The 19,806-nt window shown below is 38.4% G+C and overlaps 2 protein-coding genes across 3 annotated transcripts; one reads left to right on the top strand and one right to left on the bottom strand.

Annotated features, from left to right (window-relative positions):
• Window positions 1-1,134: 1,134 nt before the first annotated feature.
• LOC121945950 (2-iminobutanoate/2-iminopropanoate deaminase-like) lies at window positions 1,135-6,116 on the bottom strand. Its single transcript, XM_042490333.2, has 6 exons — window positions 5,957-6,116; window positions 4,499-4,604; window positions 4,131-4,185; window positions 3,961-4,029; window positions 1,731-1,786; window positions 1,135-1,633 (listed from the first exon to the last, which is right to left on the bottom strand). Exons 1-6 carry the CDS (start codon window positions 6,019-6,021, stop codon window positions 1,574-1,576), a joined length of 411 nt encoding a protein of 136 aa, XP_042346267.1. The 5' UTR covers window positions 6,022-6,116; the 3' UTR covers window positions 1,135-1,573.
• pop1 (POP1 homolog, ribonuclease P/MRP subunit) lies at window positions 2,507-18,055 on the top strand. 2 transcript variants are annotated; one of them, XM_042490330.2, is made up of 16 exons: window positions 2,507-2,621; window positions 6,686-6,803; window positions 7,619-7,759; window positions 8,100-8,275; window positions 8,442-8,702; window positions 8,819-8,906; window positions 9,726-9,904; window positions 10,045-10,313; window positions 10,413-10,506; window positions 10,594-10,702; window positions 10,820-10,939; window positions 13,409-13,530; window positions 14,182-14,373; window positions 15,047-15,201; window positions 15,810-16,046; window positions 16,323-18,055. In XM_042490330.2, exons 1-16 carry the CDS (start codon window positions 2,586-2,588, stop codon window positions 17,020-17,022), a joined length of 2,997 nt encoding a protein of 998 aa, XP_042346264.2. In that variant the 5' UTR covers window positions 2,507-2,585; the 3' UTR covers window positions 17,023-18,055. The 2 variants fall into 2 exon arrangements, with proteins under 2 accessions (XP_042346264.2, XP_042346265.2); XM_042490331.2 differs by lacking the exon at window positions 2,507-2,621 and adding an exon at window positions 6,318-6,475.
• The last annotated feature ends 1,751 nt before the right edge of the window (window positions 18,056-19,806 follow it).

Here is a 19,806-nt window from a genome sequence, read left to right as displayed (position 1 = left end):
AGATTGGTATATAAAATATAAGAAATTTGTTAAGAAAAAAAACATTGATCAGTGTTTGCCAGAGCCCAAGATAACATCCTCAAATGTACAAAACAAAATATTTTGTTTAGATTTAGGATTAAAGAAACTAGAAAATATTCTCATGTAAAGAGCTGTAATAAGAAAAATGTTTACTTTTTTTTCCTTAAAAAATGACTGACTTAATAGAATACCATCTAGTGCGTGATTAATTTAATAAAAAAAAGAATGGATTAATCACTGCAGCTTTAAATGTGACTGTTTAAGGCAGGCTAACTTTGGTGAAATTTCCAGTAAACAACTATTTATCTATTCACTACACTGATTTTTCTGCTGTGCACAGCCCTCATAGAACCTGGAACAGCATTCCCTGGAGATTCAAATGAGTTACAAAATTATGTGCGCAAAACATGTGTAGGTTGAACCAAACATCCTTTAAAATGAGTTTTCATATTAACTTCTCACATTTCCAGTGTTTGAGATGATACAACTCTCCTATTTGCATGCTGTTCACATAAAGCAGTGTGTGACCCTGGAGCCCCAGAGGGAGAAATCATTGTGGAAAATATGACTGTTTTTTAAATAGTTCTCATCATTTCACAGGACAAACTAGACAGAAAGAGGTAATCATTTTAATCAGCTGACGTGTTGTTTGGACAAAATAAAAATGTATGGATGTAAAGCTTTTGATTGCACGTGTTAACTTATCCCAGTTATATGAACATAGATCCAGAGTGCATAAAGCATTGCAAAAGATTATTTTCAAGATTTACAGCCAGAAAGAAGGCTTATATTTATATTTTTCCGGGGACTTTATGCTATTGAGTTTTATTTTATATCAAATGAATGAAACTATCTGTGATGAACTTTATGTTCATAGTCTAAAATAAAAATCATTAGACCACGGATTAGAGCAGGAATGCTGTCATCTATAATCTATTTATGGCTATGATCTGGGACATAAACCATACTTTCTTGTGTTTAAAATCCCTGTGCAACCCTGGGGGCATCAGCAGACATCCAATATGTATAAACCAAATACTGAGGAAAAACCACGAGTATATCACAAAGTGATCATCTTCAAGGTTTTGTTGATACCAAGGAAACAGATGACCATTTAAGCAAATTAAAACCATTTATTATTGAGTTATATTTGATCATCCATCCTCAGACTGGTGACAACATAGCTGCCAGTAGTGTAACTCAATAAGAGCAAACAAGCTTAGATACTTTTCAGCTATTGTATGTGAAATGTGAGCAGAGGGGATTTAAAATGCAGTGTCGTCTCCAAACACGTCTCATTAATGTTAATGAGAGAGGAGAAAGTGTTCAGAGCCTGACTGCTGCAGGCTGACCCAAAACATCTTTAGGACAATTACAGTATGTTAAATCACTTAATGCTCTACAAATTTGCTATATATACTGTGTATTTAGAACGATTAGTGCCCTACAGGAATTTCGTTTTATCATTTCTCGAGTGGTCTGCAAACAAGGCACATAGTGTATAATTTTCAGTCATCATTTTCTAGTTTTTATTATTTCATAGAATTACATGTTAGGAAGCGTCAGTCAGAGGGCCCAATACAGCAACTGCTTCAATCTCAACCAGTCCACCCTAGAAAGAAAGACAATATAGAACACTAAGTTTTCAGTTTGTCTGAATCCTCAACAGAGTCATTGAAAAAGAGCATAAGACTTAATGAAATACTCACTCTGGGGAGAGCAGCAACCTGGTAGGCAGCTCTGGCTGGATAGTTAGAGCTGAAAACTAGAGAGCAGAACATTTAATGGCACTTACCAACACAGACACACATATTTAAACCTGTTAATATTAAAGGGTAAAAACTCTGAAAATGTATTAATATTTTGTAAAAATGATCAGGAATGAAGTTAGTTAAAATATTTTAGTCCCAAAAACTGGAAAATAAAATTAATTTGTATTATTTTTATAGTAGTTTAGAAGGAGGACATTTTTGTCCTCTAGGGAGAGGAAAGGAACTATTTAAAAAACAATCTCATACTGAAAAATGCACCTTTATTGCAAATCATTGATAATCTTATAAACTACCCCCCTAAAAAGGGAACTTAATATTATTACATAGTATTTTTAAGGCAGTTTTAGGAAGTGGACATTTCAGTACTTAGTAGGCAGTCTTGAGCTAGTGTTATCAGGGGACAGGAGGGTTAAATGAAAAAAGACACATGTTGGAACATTTGGTAAGTAAAAAAGACTTAATATATAGACAATAACATGTTGATAGCAAGGATGTCTTTTGCGAGGCACAACTTAGACTTTTATTCAAAATCTGATAAGCCTCTGATTTCAAGGCACAATAAGCAACATGTTAATATAAAATGCTCATTTTGTTACGTTCTGCTGCTAACATGAAATAAAAAGCTTTTTTCATAGAAGATTCCTTTGCTGTCACAGTAGGAAAAGCTCAGGTGTTATTAATAACACTAATTAGAGGCTGTGCTCACCTGTCCCAGTCAGTCTGCACACACGTTTGTTAGTGTCATTAGTTACACCTGCTCCTGTTAAGCCACGTCAGTGACAAGTTCTTTTCATGAGAGCATTTGTACTGGATTTCTCACACTGTCAGGTAAGAAAATCCTCATGCACACAGGATATTATTTTTTTGAGTAACAGTTAACACGCATGCAAAGTCAAAATATTGAATCAGACATTGTTCTTTCTCTTTGGGGGAATTTTAATTGGCAAAAGCTTTCCAAAGTTTTAGTTTTACTGATGTACGTATACTGTATTATTTCATCAATTTTCCTGTCAACAACAAAATAGAAAAGCACATGGATTTCTCTGCAGTTCAGTGCACTGTTACCTCTATTATATAATATAATGTATATATAAGATATGAAATCATAAGGTAGTTGGAACTGGGACAAACCCTAAAGGACCTTAATAAAATATTTACACCTCCCAAACTCAAGTTTCATTAGTACCATATCCAAACCGTTCCTTTTGTTGATAAAACACTACTTCAAACAACACTGGAATTAATATGTTGCATGTAGATGAAAGTCCTTCTTTCTATATTTATTATTTCTGGGTATCAATATGGGCTTTGTAATTAGACAACAAATAGACAAGTTTTTTTTTTGCTTTAACCCTCTGAAACCTGAGCAAATTGGCTCTATTTCTTTCCAAAAACCTGGAAAGAGGGTGGCACGCAACTTAACAAGAAATGGCCCGAAAAGTAGCAAGAAATTAGTAAAAAAGAAACACAAAAAAGTTAACAAAAAAGACAAAAACATTATATTATACATTTATTTTTGGACATTTTTTTTCCTTTTTTTCCCCAATGATATCTAACAATCAGTTCTACAATCTCACAACTAAATGTTACTAAATCCTACACACTGGACCTTTAAAGGATTTTTGGCCCTGTGTGGAGCCTCAGATGTGGCATGTTGTCTGACATTTACTTTAAGGCTTAAACCAGCAGCTCAGGTTTCACTCTTTTTAGTGACTCAGCAAACGTCAGAAGTCTCTCACTGCTGTGCTGACAATGTCAGCTTGCTTCTGAGCATTTGTTTCATACCTCTGAGTGTACTGTCTTGGGATATTTACAGCATGAAGAGGCAAATTCAAGCATATCAATTATCTAAAGAATATGGGCAGACAAATGCAGAGACAAGATTAACTGATTTTATGTAAATATGTTTACAGTGATTGAATACGAACTATATTACCATAGATTTTCACTCAAAACAGATAATCATGTAAGAGCGAGAATAGTTTCCACAAAGGCAATAATTGGGAGGCCTCAAACCATGCAAGCCTGGTTAATGCAGGTTCCCTGTATTGTGCTGACACCTGGTGGCCAAGTATGTATTGCAAGATGCAAGTGATGAACTTTTGCCTGAGCAGGCACAATAAGGTCTATTATGACACGCACTGATATGTGAATCATTGATACTTACACTGCTTGTAGACATCATTTACAGTGGTAAAGTCATTCATGTCAGCTAGGAGCACCGTGGTTTTGACAACTGCAGGAAACAATGACAAAATGTACATTAGGACCTGTGAGGAATTCTTCTCCATGTGAACTTGCAATGCAGTACTTTTGAGAAAGTTAAGTTTTTCTCACCATTCTCATAACCACCACCAGCTGCTTTAAGGATTTCACCCATGTTCACAAGAGCCTGTGGACAAAGAATTACATAATGTAGGTGCTCTGTTCTGTAGACATGTATTTTGATTTGTTCCATTTTGAGGTGAAACTGGTAGAAAATGAGATTAAAAGGAAATGTGAAGCTCCTGAAGAAAAAAATGGATTGACTCTCATTAATAAATTCGGAGTTTACACTACACTTTTATTCATAATGTAGCAGCCTCTGGGTGTATAGAAGAGATTAAGCTGTTGAACAGAATACAGTGGACACTTTCCCAGTTTGCAGTGCTCCTGATTCATGAATGGATAGATGAATGTTAGAAGGGTGTTTTCTGGTGGGTCACCTGTCTGGTTTGAGCTGTAACACCGCCTTCCACTAACTGTCCACTGGCAGGATCCATCCCTAACTGTCCTGAGATGTACATGGTGCGATCTGCCACCACTGCTTGGCTGGAGACACACAAACAAGAACAAAAAACCATGTCAGTTAGCTTGAAGGCTGGGCTACCTCTTTCAGAGGGATTCTGACATCTACATCTGACATCTATTTACAGGAGAGCAGACAGCAAATGCACACATTTTGATAGTTAATTTCAAATGTCAGTTATAATACAGAAATTTAGGTTAAATTATTTCTTTGTACTTATGTATTATCACTATTCTACCTGATTATACCTCCAAATGTTTTTCTCCCTAAGTTCATGTAATTTCACAACTGTTTCCACAACTCAAAGTCCAGGCGTTTAAAGGAGGGATTTAAAATATTATTAGGAATTACCTTGCAAACAAACGCATTTCTAATGACCTAGCCTGCATTTATAAAGGATGTAGTCCATTCTGATCGATATTTGCAGCTGAGAGTGAATTACTCCACATTTAACTACATTTATACCAGTTGGAGTTCATTCTGATAGATATTTGTACCTAACAGAATGACCATGAGATGTGTTTGCAAGTGTTTAACTGAATTTATACAAGTTGTAATCCATTCTCATAGATATTTGTACCTGACAGAATGGCCTACTCCACATTTATATAAGAAATTGTCTGTTCGGATACATTTTTGTGACTGACAGAATGATCTACTCCACATTTATTTATACAGGTAGTAGACCATTCTGATATTTATACCTGACAGAATTACCTACTCTTTATTTAACTACATTTATACAGGTTGTAGTTCATTCTGATAAATATGTTTACCTGACAGAATGACCTACTCCACATTTATACAAGTATTGGTCAATTCTGATGAACATCTGTATCTGACAAAATTACCTATTCTGCGGTGTTTTTACAAAATGTAGATTTAGGCAACTGGTCATCTATTCCCCTTTAGAGCTGACTTGTGTGTAGAATATAAAATATACTGTCAGCAAGTGATCACACAGAAGCTGTGCAATTTGTGTGCAAGCCGTGCACACTTTAATACAAAAGTAAGGTAAATGAGAACAACTGCACTGAGAAAACTTTAACAAAAACTACTCAGCACAGGTTGCTGTTGAGTTAATAGTTGAGCCTTTCAATAGTTATCAAAGTGCAAACCCCAAAAGTTGACCTTTGCTCTCAAGCACATCTCAACGAGTGACAGCACTAACCCAAGTTAGAAGTACTAAACCACACAGTGCACCTCTACACAGCTACATGACAATCGACAAAAATATCAAAAGCTACAGTTTCTCTTCTGTCCTAACATCTCATAACACTGTTAACATGTGGTCTGTGAATGTTATTTTGACTGCCCCTGTGTCAGCTGAGTGCCAGCTGTAACTTGGTCCGACTTCTTACTGAGCTCCTCTCACCTGTACGGGCCGATAGCAGCGGGAGCTTTAGTTGTGCTGATAATCCTCCTGATTAATGCAGCCATTGTATCACGAATATTATGTTAAACCAAAGGAGTGAAACAAGTGCTGTAATAGAGTTGCAATCGAGAAGGAGAGAAAGCTGCATGAGCACTGGATGACGTAACGAGAGCTGTATTACTGTAAATGATATTTTAGACGCGCAAAACGCTTTTTTATTGTCTGATTCTTGGAGGAGCGCATGCTTATTAATGAAAAATTGTATGCTCAAATTAGTCGTGACAAAGGAGGACATTATTTCGAGAGATATTATCAGTAAGCACAGGGAATATAACTTTTATTTGCGCCGATACACTACAAATCCCATGAACACCACATGCCCGGAAGCTGCGTGGGGAAAACTCACATGGTAGCTAACATTTTTCACTATAAAACATCCATGTGGCTAACTGGAAAAAAGACAGGACGGCTACATTTTGAACACATTTCTGGCTAACACTCATACTGGGGAATCTAGAGGTGAATATATGCTATGTAACAGTCCTACACTTAATGTTTGTTGTATTTGTGTTTTTGTTAATTGAACCGAAACCCGAATTTAACGTGGACTACGTGGCTAACACGTTAGCATCAGCAGATATTGGCAAGTTATGTTGGTGTTTTGAGTGTCAGCTGTCCTTTTAACAATCAGAAAAAATGACACTTAAACATGTCTCCTTTTCTTTACAGAAAATGTCTGCAGCTAAAGTGAAGATGCGGGGAAAAAAGATGAGAAATCAGCCTGCCAATGTTCAATATCCATCTTCTGCCAGCAGCACACAGAACGGAGGAGACACTTCGGTCACTGGTATTATGTTTCTCTTTTTATCTCTTATGGTCCAATATGTCTCTGGTGTCTTTCTGTTGATGCTTTATTTGCCCTCTCCACTCATTTCTCTGGTCACCCTGTCTCCTCTTGCTGCTGTGCTGCATGGTCAGCGTTTCAGATGGTCAGCAAATTTCAGTCTGCATCTTGTCTGACAACATTTTTAGCTATCTCTGCATGTCTCTGTCTCAGCACACAGCCTGTCACCTACATTTTTACAGTTGTGTGAGCTAGTTTGAAATTATTGAAATAATAACAATAGGGGGAAGGGGTTTGTGCAAATTGGGGGAGGCACCACAGGTATGTTTCTTTCTTTTTTTTTTTCAAATATTCACAGAACCCCCAAACCTTCAAGTGCGTTTGAAAACCATGTTTTCTTTAAAAATCTCCCAAATCACACCTTTGTTATTGTCAGAAACTAAATTATGGTTATTAATGTTGGAGGGAGGGTCATGCATCTTTCCCAGTCACTTTAAAAGAAGGAAAAATATTTGTAGCTCCAGTGATGGCCAGGCTATAAAAAAGATCCCCTTACTCTGATAAATACATAACAATACCTTAGAGATTCTTTCTTTCTTTCTTTTTATTGTGCTTCATAAAAAAAAAACAAAAAACAAAAAAAACATTTATAAACAGTCCATTTTGTGACGACGTGACTGCTGCAGACACAACTGCCCCCGAGGGTGCGTGGTCCCAGGGCAGTTGTCTCTTTTGCCTGGTTGTAATAGAGCCTTGGGCAGAAAATAATTTTCAACTGTGATATCCCTGAAATAGCAAAATGATGATTTTTCTCAAAGGTGGCGGTGGCAGTGATGGACCATCCGACGTCCATCCAAATACAAGCAGGTCAAAGAAACCGTACCAACGAGGTGGATGGGTCCGAGGACATCAGAAAGATGGTGGAGGCTACATCAAGGAGATGCCCAAGTACATCACTGGTAAAGAAATCATACTCCTCTTACAAATCCACACTGCATGCTGTAAATAAGGTGTTTTTTATTTTGAAGGACTGCATAATGACTTCACCACCCTGTGTGATTGTGCAATGAGAAAGTCTGATAGCTTTTGAGATCCATCTGCCATCAGCTGTGTTGCAAGCAGTAGAAAATGATTAGTAAAATTATCATATTTTACTTTTAGATCAATCACTTTTAATTTGGTGCAGATCTACTGTTTTTCCTGTTCTTCAAGTAAACTTCTGTTTATTCCAGCATAGTCAGTTTATTGACATTTTAATTCAGATCCTCCACTCTTCTAACCCACTCCCTCCCTTCTCAGCTGGAGCTTATGCCAGGGCCAGGGCAGCAGAGGTGAATGCCATGGTGAAAGCTATCACAGAGAAAACGGGCAGCTGCCATGTGTTCGGAGCCCTGCCCAAACACATGAGGAGACGGGCCATGAGCCACAACAGCAAGCGGCTCCCTCGTAGACTGAGAGACGTGGCCAACAGAATGGTAAAAGCTCAATAGGCTTCTTTTCAGCATATTAATGTCCTAATATTTTATCTTACGTGTTCTATAGACGGGCTCACCTTATTGAGTAAAATTATACTGTAACATATCCCAGACCCCCCGAGGGGATCAATAAAGGATTTGGATTCCTGTTTCCTTTCTTCTCCAGCGAGAGAAAAGCCTCCAGGCCGGCTCGAAGAAGAAGAAAGAACAGGCAAAGAGCAAGAGCCGCAAGGCCCGCCGCCGGCACGGGAATCTGCTGCTGGAGTTCAACCGCCGGCAGAGGAAGAACGTGTGGCTGGAGACACACATATGGCACGCCAAGCGCTTCCACATGGTTAAAAAGTGGGGCTACTGCCTCGGGGACAGACCTACATACAAATGCTATCGGGCTTGCTACAGGGCAATGAGCAGCCACTGTCTGCTGCAGGTAACCATCACAAGATTAGAGTGTTGTTTCATTCTTGTCACAAAACTCAAGATTGTAATGAACAGGATTTCACTGCCAGTAAAGTACCTGTGACAGTTTTGAATTTGTCCACCCAGGACCTTTCTTACTACTGCTGCATAGAGCTGCAAGGAGAGGAAGACAAGCTGCTGGCTTCTCTGTCACAGCTGACCAGCAAGGAGGCCGGTGAGAATATGCTCCCCCAACCACAAAGCATACATTTGTCTTTATTTTATGCAGAGAAATACTGTAATTGTGGACCTGTCTTTCCCATGCATCCTTCCTCTGTCTCTGAATAGTAATCTGTGCACTGTTAAGAACCACACAATATGATCATGGACAAGTTGTTCAGTTAAGTTTGGAAAAAGTGGGAAACGTTTAGATTTAATTTCATGATAAAAGTTCTAAGCTTAGTTGGATATTGAAAAAGAAAGGTAGCAGGAGCGCTTCTGGTGTCCCTCAAACCACCAGTGCTCATGGAAGGGAACTTGTAACAAAAACCTATAGTAAAATATTTCCAGGTCCTGGCACTCAGGATGGTAAGAAGAGCATAAAAGGCCTTTAATTGATAGGGCCAGAAACATTAAAAATATACCAACACGTATCGGCTTGTGCTTTCTACAGGGTGTAGTGACACATTATAGTTGCAGTCACCACATGCGTGCGCTGGTGAAAGCATAAAATGTGTTTTTCTGGCCTCAAGGTGCAAAACACAATAAACACAACCAATACGAAACTGAGAATGCAAAAAGAATAGGTCCTCATGTAGACTATGAAAATCCAACATGGACACCAACTGTTGGTGTCTGTGTAGGATTTTCAGTCTTTTTGAGGAAGGCGCAAGCTGAATTTTTTATGTTTCTAGCCCTATGAATTAAAGACCTTTTATGCTTTTCTAACCATCCTGAGTGCCTAGACTTTTTTTTCTTCCACAGTTTTTTGATTATAAGCATTTTGCATTTTGTTAAATAATTAGAGTAATAAGCATGTGATGTGTGTCTCCAGGTCCTACATTTGCAGCAGCACTGTGTCTGTCAGGGCAGAGACAGGGCAGTGTGGTGGTGTACAGAGCAGGACAGTACCCCTTGCAGCCCCTGGGCCCTGTCACCTTCCTCTGGAGACCCCGTGCACAGGGCTCAACCCACAGGCAGCTGTGGATTTGGGCTCATCCCACCATTAAACAGGTATGAAAATTGAAAATTTTAGGGCTTATCATTCTGACAAGAAAATGTTTATTGGTTTTGTGGTGAGCAGTTAAATTTTAGTAGATATGACGGTGAATGAAGCAAGACTGTTGACTCCAGTGACTGCGTTCTTCTTGCAGGACCTTCTTCCTGAGTTACAAACTGTGTGCCAGTGTTGTGAGGCTGTAGTTCCTCCAGCGGCCCCAGTGGTGACACCTGCTGAAGTTCTTCCCACCCTAGAACCAGAGCCCGAAAAGACCACTGAGGCCAAGCAGGTAACTGGAACCAAGAGAAAGCGAGCTTCAAAGGATGCCAGTGGACTTCCTGCCAAGAAGATTCTGGGAGATGGAACCAGATCTCCCACCACACCAGTTACCTGGAAGTCCAGCTCAAATGGAATAGTTATAAAGTTAGTGTAGTTAGTTGTACAATTTGGTTTTGGTTTATTATTTTCGCTCCAAATAATCTTATTTGATGTTTTTGTCTCTCACTCATTAATCTGTTGCAGTGATCTCACAATGGAGATTGTGCGCTATCGCCTGATTGGACCTCACTCTCATTCTGTTCTGGCCGAAAGTCTGGAGGCAGCTACAGACTGTGACGTAAGAATTATTTTGTTAGCAATATGAAAAGCAGAGAGCCTCTGAAATATACTGAAAAACGGTGTCTTATGAGTTTTTTTATTAAAGGAAATGGATAAATCTCAGCCCTCTCCCCTCTGGTGGCCTGAGCACTGCAAAGACGAGAGCAAGATGAATCTGCATCAAAAACAAGCCGATGTCTTTCACAATCTGAAAGGTCTATTGTTATTTTATTGTCAAATTGAATCTAAATTCTGTTCGCATACAACATACTTTTGCCATCTGGTCAGTTATGCATGATGATTTAATAACTAACACTGCGCACTTCCTCCAGGCATCTATTCGACTGCAGAGCTCCCCTCAGGCACGGTGCTGGGTCTGACTGTAGATGACCCCAGACTGACTTTACCAACAAAGAAGGTTAAAGCTTTGCCCTGTGTACAGCAGGCACAAGGTAAAATCTGACCTAGCGGACACAGAAGGCACTTTCCAAATACACATAGTTATACGGGCAGACAGTCATAGATTGTTTCCCCCAACTCTGATCAGTAATTGATATCATACCCACTGCAGCACTACACCCCTGTTTGCAGATCGATGTAATGTTCCTGTTCTCATACATGCACGCAAAAAACTGACCATCAATTAAGACATTCCTATAGTTGAGACTAGAATCAGTCTATTTCTGGTCCTGAGGTTGTTTTGGTGAGTGCACATCTGGTTCTGTGCTCCTGGGGGCCTCTGCCTGGCCATGCAGATGTTCCAGGTTCGAATCCTGGCAGGACCCTGCACTCCGAACTCACCCTCAGCGACAGACAACAGCTGATTCTCTGGATATGAAGACTTACTGGAAAGATAAGGGGCTGGTTTCAACAATGTTGTTGATCCGTTTACTGAGTTTTTCTCAGTTTGCGCATTTCTAATTTACAATAATATTAGGCCAAAGAAAAACCAGTCAAATTTAAGGATTAAAAAAAATTTATATATAATACCATAATTATAATCCTTGTTTACTTTGTTTGTCCTTTGCTCACATGACATTAGTTGTGTTTTGTACAGGAACAGAATGTCACCACTTCTAGTATTTTTTTACACATTGGTGCAACCACATGTTCAATCTTGGAATTCTAAATTTAAAAACCAACCATAAATAATCACAAGATATTTGTGCTCTGTTATTTATCAACAGCATTAGCAGAAATAACAGCCATAATAATAAGGCTCAGCTTTAAAAAAACAGCATTATTCTTCTAGTCTGTGACATGTAATCACAAGATGATGAAAACCTCCTACAGACTGTGTCTTTGCCTCAGTCTTTCCTCAGGATTAGGAGAACGGCAGGTGTCACTAGTTTCATGAAAGGGGTTCACATTAGAATTTTTTAACAGAGCTGCTCACTGGCTGACATTGATTGTGACTTTATGACTGCAGCTGCACGATTTTACCAAAGTGTGAATGGCTTTGTAGCAACATTAGCCTATAGTATTTGTAGATTACACCTTATGTTTTTTTAATTCTCCACATAAGAGGAGACCTTGGAAACCTGCCTAAAAAGGACAGGTCTCCTCAAAATTAAAAATACATGTTTTTTTTTAATTTTTTTTTTATCTTACCTGTAGTGCTTTTTATCAGTCTAGATTCGAGTTGCCAAGTGTTGAAGATGTCAGTTTTAGAAGACAAGGAAATGTGCATCTACTCATAGAAGAGAGACTTGTGATAGTTTGAGATGCAAACATCAACAGTGATGACGTACACTTTCTCCTGTGCGGTGGCTGTGGCATGTGTAGTTCGGTTCTGACATGAAACTGCTCACAAGAGGGTTTGTGCATTGTCTTGAGTAGTGGGGTCATGATTTCTGGAAAGAGACACTGCTGTTGAGTTTTTCAGATGTATTTTTTGGTTTATTTTATGGTTAAGTTTTTTTCATTAATTGGAGAAAAGGGTGACATCTCTACGGCAAATATCTCCAACATTCGCACAAAACAAACTAGACTGATAAACATCACAGCAGGTAAGAGGAAAAATATGCATTTTTGATTTTGTAATAAACTGTCCCGTTAAGACTAAAATTACTTGAGTTAATTGGCTAATTTTGCTAAGTATAATTTGAAATAGGTTGTTTTACAGTAAACCTGTAACAGAGACTGGGATGACTGTAACAAATTTCTTGCAATATTTCTCAAAATGTTTATCTGTAAATTAAGCTAAGATCTTCATGATTTAGACCCTTTTTTAATGAAATACCACATTTTCATGCAAAGGACGTGTTTTTTTCCTTCAAAAATCTGTTATGAAGTTTGATCAGGGTGTAATTCACGGATACTTTATTTTCATTCTGACCATGAAAAACGTGAAAAGAATTAAATGCAGTACTCAGGTCTTGACGTAAAAATAGCATCAAGTACTCAATTCCATACAAAATAAATAGATACCTATAATAAAGCTTTAACTTGAAATTCAAATCACAGAAAATATTAAAAGGAGAAAATGACTGAGTATAGATTTTAGATGTTACAGCACTCTTTATTGTATTTAGAGTATACAAATTTGAGTAACCATGCTTGCATAAATGAAGCTGTATCTTAATGAATAATATCTAAAAGAGGGACTGTTGCAGCATGTTCCTGTTTGCACAGCTGAATGTGATTAATAAATCAGCGATCAATTTGCTCTTCATTTAGAAGTTGGGTTTTAAATTTACGAAAGAATAATGCTTTCACTTGAGATTAAAAAAAGCCCTGTTTTTCAAAATTAATGAGATTATTGTCTTGAAATTAAAAGAAAAAGAATAGTATATTTATAGTATATTTATATACTATATATAGTATAGTGAATGCATTATGCTTTGGTGCATTATGCTCTCCTGACACGAGTGATGCTGCTCATACAAGTGCGTGTCATGCGTGTGCTGTGTTTGTTTCAGAGGTTGACAAGGAGAAGAGGAGGGAGCTGATGCTGCGGGGAGTACCTGAACCCTGCTGTCAGAGTTTCCTGTGGGAGCAGTCTGTCCGGGACAACGTCACTGATAACAAGATATCCGAGCAGGTCCTTTATCGTACTCCTAACACCAGAAATGTCTTACAGTAATTTTCACTAATCCTTCTTATACTCTTGCTTACGGTCTATGTTGGGGTCAACGATATTGTTTTTTCAGGGCTGATACTGATGCTGATTATTAGTAGGTAATGAGTATAACCAATATTTGGAACCAATATGTCTTCAAAATAAAAATGAAAATCTTTCTGTTATATTCCAAATTCTAAATATTAACAAACTCCAACACAAAACTTTGTATGTATATATAATAATTTAAATTAAAAAAATGAATAAATAACAATAGCTCCCTGAGGTTTCACAAAGTAAAAGTTCCTCCAATGCTGACACCTTCTTTGCCCTTTTTCATTACTTAATTTTATCTGCAATCATTAAATAAAACACCGGCACAGATGGTCTGCAAAATGCCAAATATCGTCCCCAATAATTGGCCAGGCCAATATGTGTCAACCCCTAGTCTGTGTGCCGTATTAATTATATGTGGCTTCCCTCTACATCATAGCCAAACAGCTCTATTTCCAGAAGCACAGATGAGTTTAGATGTAGTTCTTACTGTTGGCATTTTCTTTTTATTTACTTTCTTTTATCTTATCTTTATTTTATTTATTTATTTATTTGATCTTTTCTTTTTATTGACTACAGGAGTTGAACCGTAGGAGAAGTGAAGTGCTGGTGCCGGGCTCTCAGCTGAGCCCCACTCCCCTGCAGGGCCGAGTCCCCATCCTGCTGGTTCATCAACCTGGCAAGCAGGTGGGACATGAGATGAGCAACTGGGGTGCTGGATGGGACCTGCTGCTTCCTAAAGGGTGGGGCATGGCCTTCTGGATCCCACTGGTAGGTAGCATGAACAGAGCCTTAAATTGATTGTATTTCACTTTTCTCTCTTTTCATTTCTAACAGAAAACAGCAGTTGTTGAACAATTCTATTTTGCATTTATTTTACAGTAGTAGCAGAATATTTGGTTTAGGCCATTTTAGACGTTAGCCCTTTGAAACCTGGGCAAGTAGGCCTTTTTTCTTCCAAACCTATGGGAGCCAATGAGTAATTTAAGAAGAAATAACCCAGAAATTGGCTAGAAATTTGTAAGAAATTCATGAAAAACAAACGGCAACTTTCTTAGGGTCCAAAGGTAAGAAAAGTACCAGAAAAGTGATGCCAATCTCAGGATTCCAAGGGTTAATGCATATCAGCTATAGTATGTTGGGTGTAGTGGGAAGGCCTGCTTCATAATATTTGGGCAAATTTATCAAAACTTTCTTGGTTTTGAGGTATTTTACAGAAGGTGCTGTGAGGGTGCATGTGTATAATGCAGTGGTTGTCAGTGAAAGATGTTTTCATTATTTAGTCGCCTCCTCCATGTTTTGGGGCAGTTCCATTTTGTTTGGACAAGCACTGTGAAATGTGAAATGTACCTTGAAATTTAAAGCCAGACAGGAAGCCCCTCAGGTTTGCTTTGTTTGCTAAAAAAAAAACAGTGTTTACTCTTTTCTGCTTTGTGTCTGCCAGGTGTACAGAGGAGTTCGCATCGGAGGGCTGAACATGAGTCTGAAACACTCTCAGAATAAAGGAGCCCCCCACTTCCCCCACGATTTCCCAGACTGCCCTGGAGGCGTTCGTTTTCAGGAGGAGCAGGAGGCAGAGCTCCTGGACAAGTTTAAAAGGTCAGCTGAAAATGGAGCGGGAAAGGAACCAAACATAATAATGTGTTTGTGATTATTATTATCACTTGTTTTCAATGGGGACTTCTTGTGCTGCCAAAGCTTTTGTGTCTTGTAAAGTGACTTTGGCATATAACTAGTGTGTCAGGCTGCTGATAGAAAACAGAATGTTAAGAACTTGCCCAGAATATAGACGGACGTGTTTTAAATTACCCTTTTCAACTGCAAAGGAAAGTGTTTTCAGTTAAATAAACATAAAGTAAGGTGATAATGGGACTATGTTGGAGCTAAAGATGCTTCGTAGTGTTCTGTTACTGCATGACTGTACAATCATCTGCAAGGAAAAGATAATATTCGCTTGCCTGCAGCATAAGTAAGTAGTGCAAATGTCAGTGGATTAGAGGTTTTGATAGAAGAAAGAACTCCAAAGCTCTGACCCGAGTTAATTTCCATTATGCAGATCTTTCCCAGCATGCAGACGGGATGCTAATGAGGCTGCATGCTTCTCATCCTCTACTATCCGCTGAGCAGCAGTCATGATTTGTTACATAAATTGGCAGGGTTGCCCCCAACAGTTTGACAAGGGTTTGACCTTCTGATCTCTTCTGTAGGCGTCCGCCCGCCAAAAGAACCAATTACATTAAACATGGCTGTCTGGCTCCGTTCTGTTGCCCTTGGCAACAGCTGGCCGAGGAGTGGAAGCTTATCTTGAGGGAGGGAGAAGAGGAGAGGAAAGGAGACAGCCGGACCCAAAGCACAACAGAAGCTGACACAGTGATGGAGGAGGAGATGACATCACATGGAGATATCACTGTCACGAAGCCTCCGAGCCGCATCACCGTACTGAGGTAAATGTTGTTGTGATATATTCTGAAGATTTATTCTTTTTTATGCCCCTACATTGCAATAACCGTGGCCGGACGCGTTATGTTTTTTGGGTTGTTTGTCCATCTGTCTGTCCGTTCGTCCTTGCGCTCACCCCATTTTCGCGAGAGAGATATCTCAAGAACGCCTTAAGGGAATTTCTTGAAATTTGGCACAAAAGTGCGCAGAGATTAGTCAAGGGAGAGAGTTCCATTTATCCTCATAAAACCATCACCATTGGTTGTTTTTATGCCTCATAGGAACAGAAAGTCACTGAGGCTGCTTTCTGGTTGGTGCAGACCGACGACATCTAAAGGACAAAGGCCGTGCCGTGTTGGAGAGGGGCCACCTCTCGACCGCTCAGCCATGACATCATTTCTCATGGCACATGGGATGAGTCTGGTTTGGGTGCGCCTGTCAGTTCTATCCAAGGGCAAACCAGAGCTCCACGCCATGGTGTGTGTGCCAACCGCAGAAGACCTGAAGCTGCTGAACAAAAAGCCTGTGAGCAGCGGCCCCCAGGAGCCCCCACACAGAAACCAATTCAAGAGTAGAATCAGACACCGAAAGAGGGACCCCAAGAAAGCTGCTACACCATCTTTGAATACTGATAACAAGACTGAGAGCCAAAAATTAGACCCTCCCTCTGTCTCTGAACCAAACCCCACCACACCTGAAGAGCCGAAATCATCTCCCCAGACTTCCTTGCAACTCGTCTTCGGGCTGTGGCCGGATCCTCTGCCGTGTGTCACCGCTCACTGCTCCCGGGTGACTCTGGGCTGGGTCACTCAGGGCGACTTCTCCCTGTCTGCAGGATGTGGGGAGGCTCTGGGGTTTGTCAGTGTTTCCGGCCTCATTAACACCCTCATAAACCAACCGATGGAACACAGAGGAATGTTGCTGCTGCGCAACCCCAAATCCCTGCAATACCGCTTTGCTAAAATCAACATAGAGGTCTGATTGGAACATCTGAGCCCATGCAGAACTTTGCTTCCAGAAAGAACTAAACTTTTGTATAATGAAGAAAGAACAACACGACCTATGTCATGCAAATGCCTAAAATTATAAGCATTAAGACAAAATGCTTCATTTAGTAAGTGAAAGTGTACTCTAAGGCACTAGCTAAAGACATAAAGGGATAGTTTGCATTGTTTAAAATCAGGGTTATACGCAGTTCCAATCCATAGTCTGTGTATTGTATACAGTAGATGGTGGTCGGCACACCAGTGTGGAGAAATTGAAGGAGTGCCGACATTAAGCTAATCAAACTGTAAGATGGGGGCAGCAGCAAAACATAATTTTACCACTTAAAAGGATGCTACAATTTAAGTGTGTGCTATATTGACAGTATTTTTTACCACTTTACCTTTCTGTCTGTTCTGTCTGGGTTAACCTGTGTTCTAAAAAAACAGTGCACATGCACTTATTTTGGTGGGAAAGGGTTTTAACACAAACTATCTGATCAAGGAAGCATTGGAACAGCAGCTCCTGTGTTGAGGGATGTTAAATTATTGTTTTCCTCACAGGAATCTGGTTTAAAAGAGAGCAACATAACAGCTTGATTTCCCCATTGCAAATTTCTGTCTGATGGCAAGGCAGTTAAAATATTCTCAATATTGCTTTCATTTATGGTACTAATATTTTTAGGTTATGCTGTTTTCAGGTAGCAAAAATGCATATCTCTGCTTCCCCTGTCCACAACAGTACTTTGCGTTCCGTGTTGGAGTCTTGCCTGCTCCCCTGAGGGCATTGAGTGTAATACACTGGTAACGCGTAAGTACCTCAACCAACCCTGCTTTAAAGAAAAAAGCATCCCTTTAACAGCATGCATGGGGCATGACTATAAGCCACCTGGTGGAAGATGAAAGAATTTTTAGTTGTGTTTATTTTTCTCTGGGAAGAGGTATCCATCTTGTTTTACTAGCAACACCAATGCCTTTGTCAGGGGGATGCTCTACAAAGGAATCATTTAAATAAAGTTTTGTTTAATCAATCAGGTTTCCCAAATTGATTTATTTATGGCGTATTTAACATCCCTCTATATGTATGATAATGATGCTGTGAATATTTATGTCGGTGGCTTTCTCTTCCTTTTAAAGAGGCAAATTAATGGGTTTGAATTAGAAAGAAGAGCATTGAGAAGGTTTTGTCTGAACATCTATCTATACAAGCAAAAAGTGTGTGTGTGTGCGCGCGCGTGTGTGAATGAATGAGAGAGAGAGAGAGAGAGAGAGAACCATTTATGTGAATTACTTGTGTATTTCTTCGGACCCAAGGATGCACATTGTCGAATTTAGAGCAATTTAGAAAAGCAATGCGTTCAATGATAATATTAATAAACTTAATAAACCGGTACAAAGTAAGTCATATACCATTGATTTGCATGGTTCTCCAACTTTATAGCAACATAATTTAATATGTCTCATGTTTGGACATCAAAATAGTATAACAGTATAATAACAAAATCAGAAAAAGTCATGAAAAATAAACATCATATACTATGTCTTAAAAATGCAAAAAAATAGAAAAAAAATCATGGCATAGTATTTCATAAAAATGTAAAGAGAAGCCATAGTATAGCATGTCATCAAACAAAACCCCCCCAAACAATAAAAACTTTTAGTAAGCCTTAAAAATGGAAAAATGTCATGTGACAGCATGTCTTGCAAAAAATGTCATAGTATAGTTTGTCTTAAAAATGGAAATAAACATCATAGTTTACTATGGCTTAAAAAGGAAAAAAAAACGACCCATTGTATAGTATGTCTAAAAATAATAAGAATGTGTCGTAGTGTAGTAAGTCTTAAAAACAAAAAGGTATTATGTTGGAAAAATGTTAGTATAGTATGTCATAGAAACCAGAAATAAGTCCTAGTGTAGTATTAGTCTTAAAAATGCAACAAAAAAAAATTTAATAGTATAATATGCCAGAAAATGTCACAGTAAAGTATGTCATAAAAAAGAAAAAACCCAAAACGTCACAAAATACTATGTCATAAAGTTGCAAAAAAAACCTATTAGTAAAGATGTATATAAAAAAAAGTTATAATGTAGTATGTCATAAAAATAATAAAAGAAGTCATACTATGATGCAAAAAAGTCATATTATAGTCTTATAGCATTTAAAAGTGCAAAAAAAACATACCATTTCATAAAAATCTGAAAAAGCTAGTATAATATGTCTTAAAAGCAAAGAAAATAATATCATACCTCTTAAAAATGTGAAAAAAATATGTGTCATAAAAATCAGTAAAGTCATGCTATAGTATGTAAATTAGCAAAAAATGTAGTAGTATAGTATGTCAGAAAAATAAAAAATGTCTTAGTATAGCATGTCTTAAAAATAAAAAGTGCAAAAAATTGTCATAGTATGTCATGAAACTCAAATCATTGAGTTCATCATCTTTTTTCCCATATTCTATATTATGATGGGTCTCCACAAGCTGTAAATGTCGTCTTCAGCATTTTTTATGACATGTCAAAATTTGACATTTTTGGACATAACAAATTGCGTTATGGCGTTTTTGGTCATTTTTTCTACATGCTAAATAATGACGTATTTGGCCTTTTTTTCCACATTGTATACTATGACTAATCTCTGCAAGCTATAATTTGTTGTTTTCAGCCATTTTTATGACGTCAAAATTTGACGTTTTCAACATACTATACTATGGCATTTTTGACCATTTTTTCAACATGCTAAATTACAACGTTTTTGGCCTTATTTGGCCATTTTTTCCCACA

Source organism: Plectropomus leopardus, chromosome 11, assembly GCF_026936395.1.
Source record: "Plectropomus leopardus strain MGB_pleo_1.0 chromosome 11, ASM2693639v1, whole genome shotgun sequence".
Classification (NCBI taxonomy): Eukaryota; Metazoa; Chordata; class Actinopteri; order Perciformes; family Serranidae; genus Plectropomus; species Plectropomus leopardus.
The sequence above is the reverse complement of the archived record's forward strand: the minus strand, read 5'-3'. Positions and strand labels throughout refer to the sequence as shown.

What these genes read in the sequence shown, in the direction of transcription:
- pop1 (XM_042490330.2), top strand. Translation starts at nt 2,586, where the DNA reads ATGAGAGCATTTGTACTGGATTTCTCACACTGTCAG. An exon ending in GAGACGTGGCCAACAGAATG is followed by an intron (nt 8,276 to 8,441) that starts GTAAAAGCTCAA and finishes TTTCTTCTCCAG; the next exon opens with CGAGAGAAAAGCCTCCAGGC. An exon ending in GCAGCCACTGTCTGCTGCAG is followed by an intron (nt 8,703 to 8,818) that starts GTAACCATCACA and finishes TTGTCCACCCAG; the next exon opens with GACCTTTCTTACTACTGCTG.
- LOC121945950 (XM_042490333.2), bottom strand. Translation starts at nt 6,021, where the DNA reads ATGGCTGCATTAATCAGGAGGATTATCAGCACAACTAAAGCTCCCGCT. An exon ending in GCTGCTATCGGCCCGTACAG is followed by an intron (nt 4,605 to 5,956) that starts GTGAGAGGAGCT and finishes GTGTGTCTCCAG; the next exon opens with CCAAGCAGTGGTGGCAGATC. An exon ending in TTACAGCTCAAACCAGACAG is followed by an intron (nt 4,186 to 4,498) that starts GTGACCCACCAG and finishes CTTTGTCCACAG; the next exon opens with GCTCTTGTGAACATGGGTGA.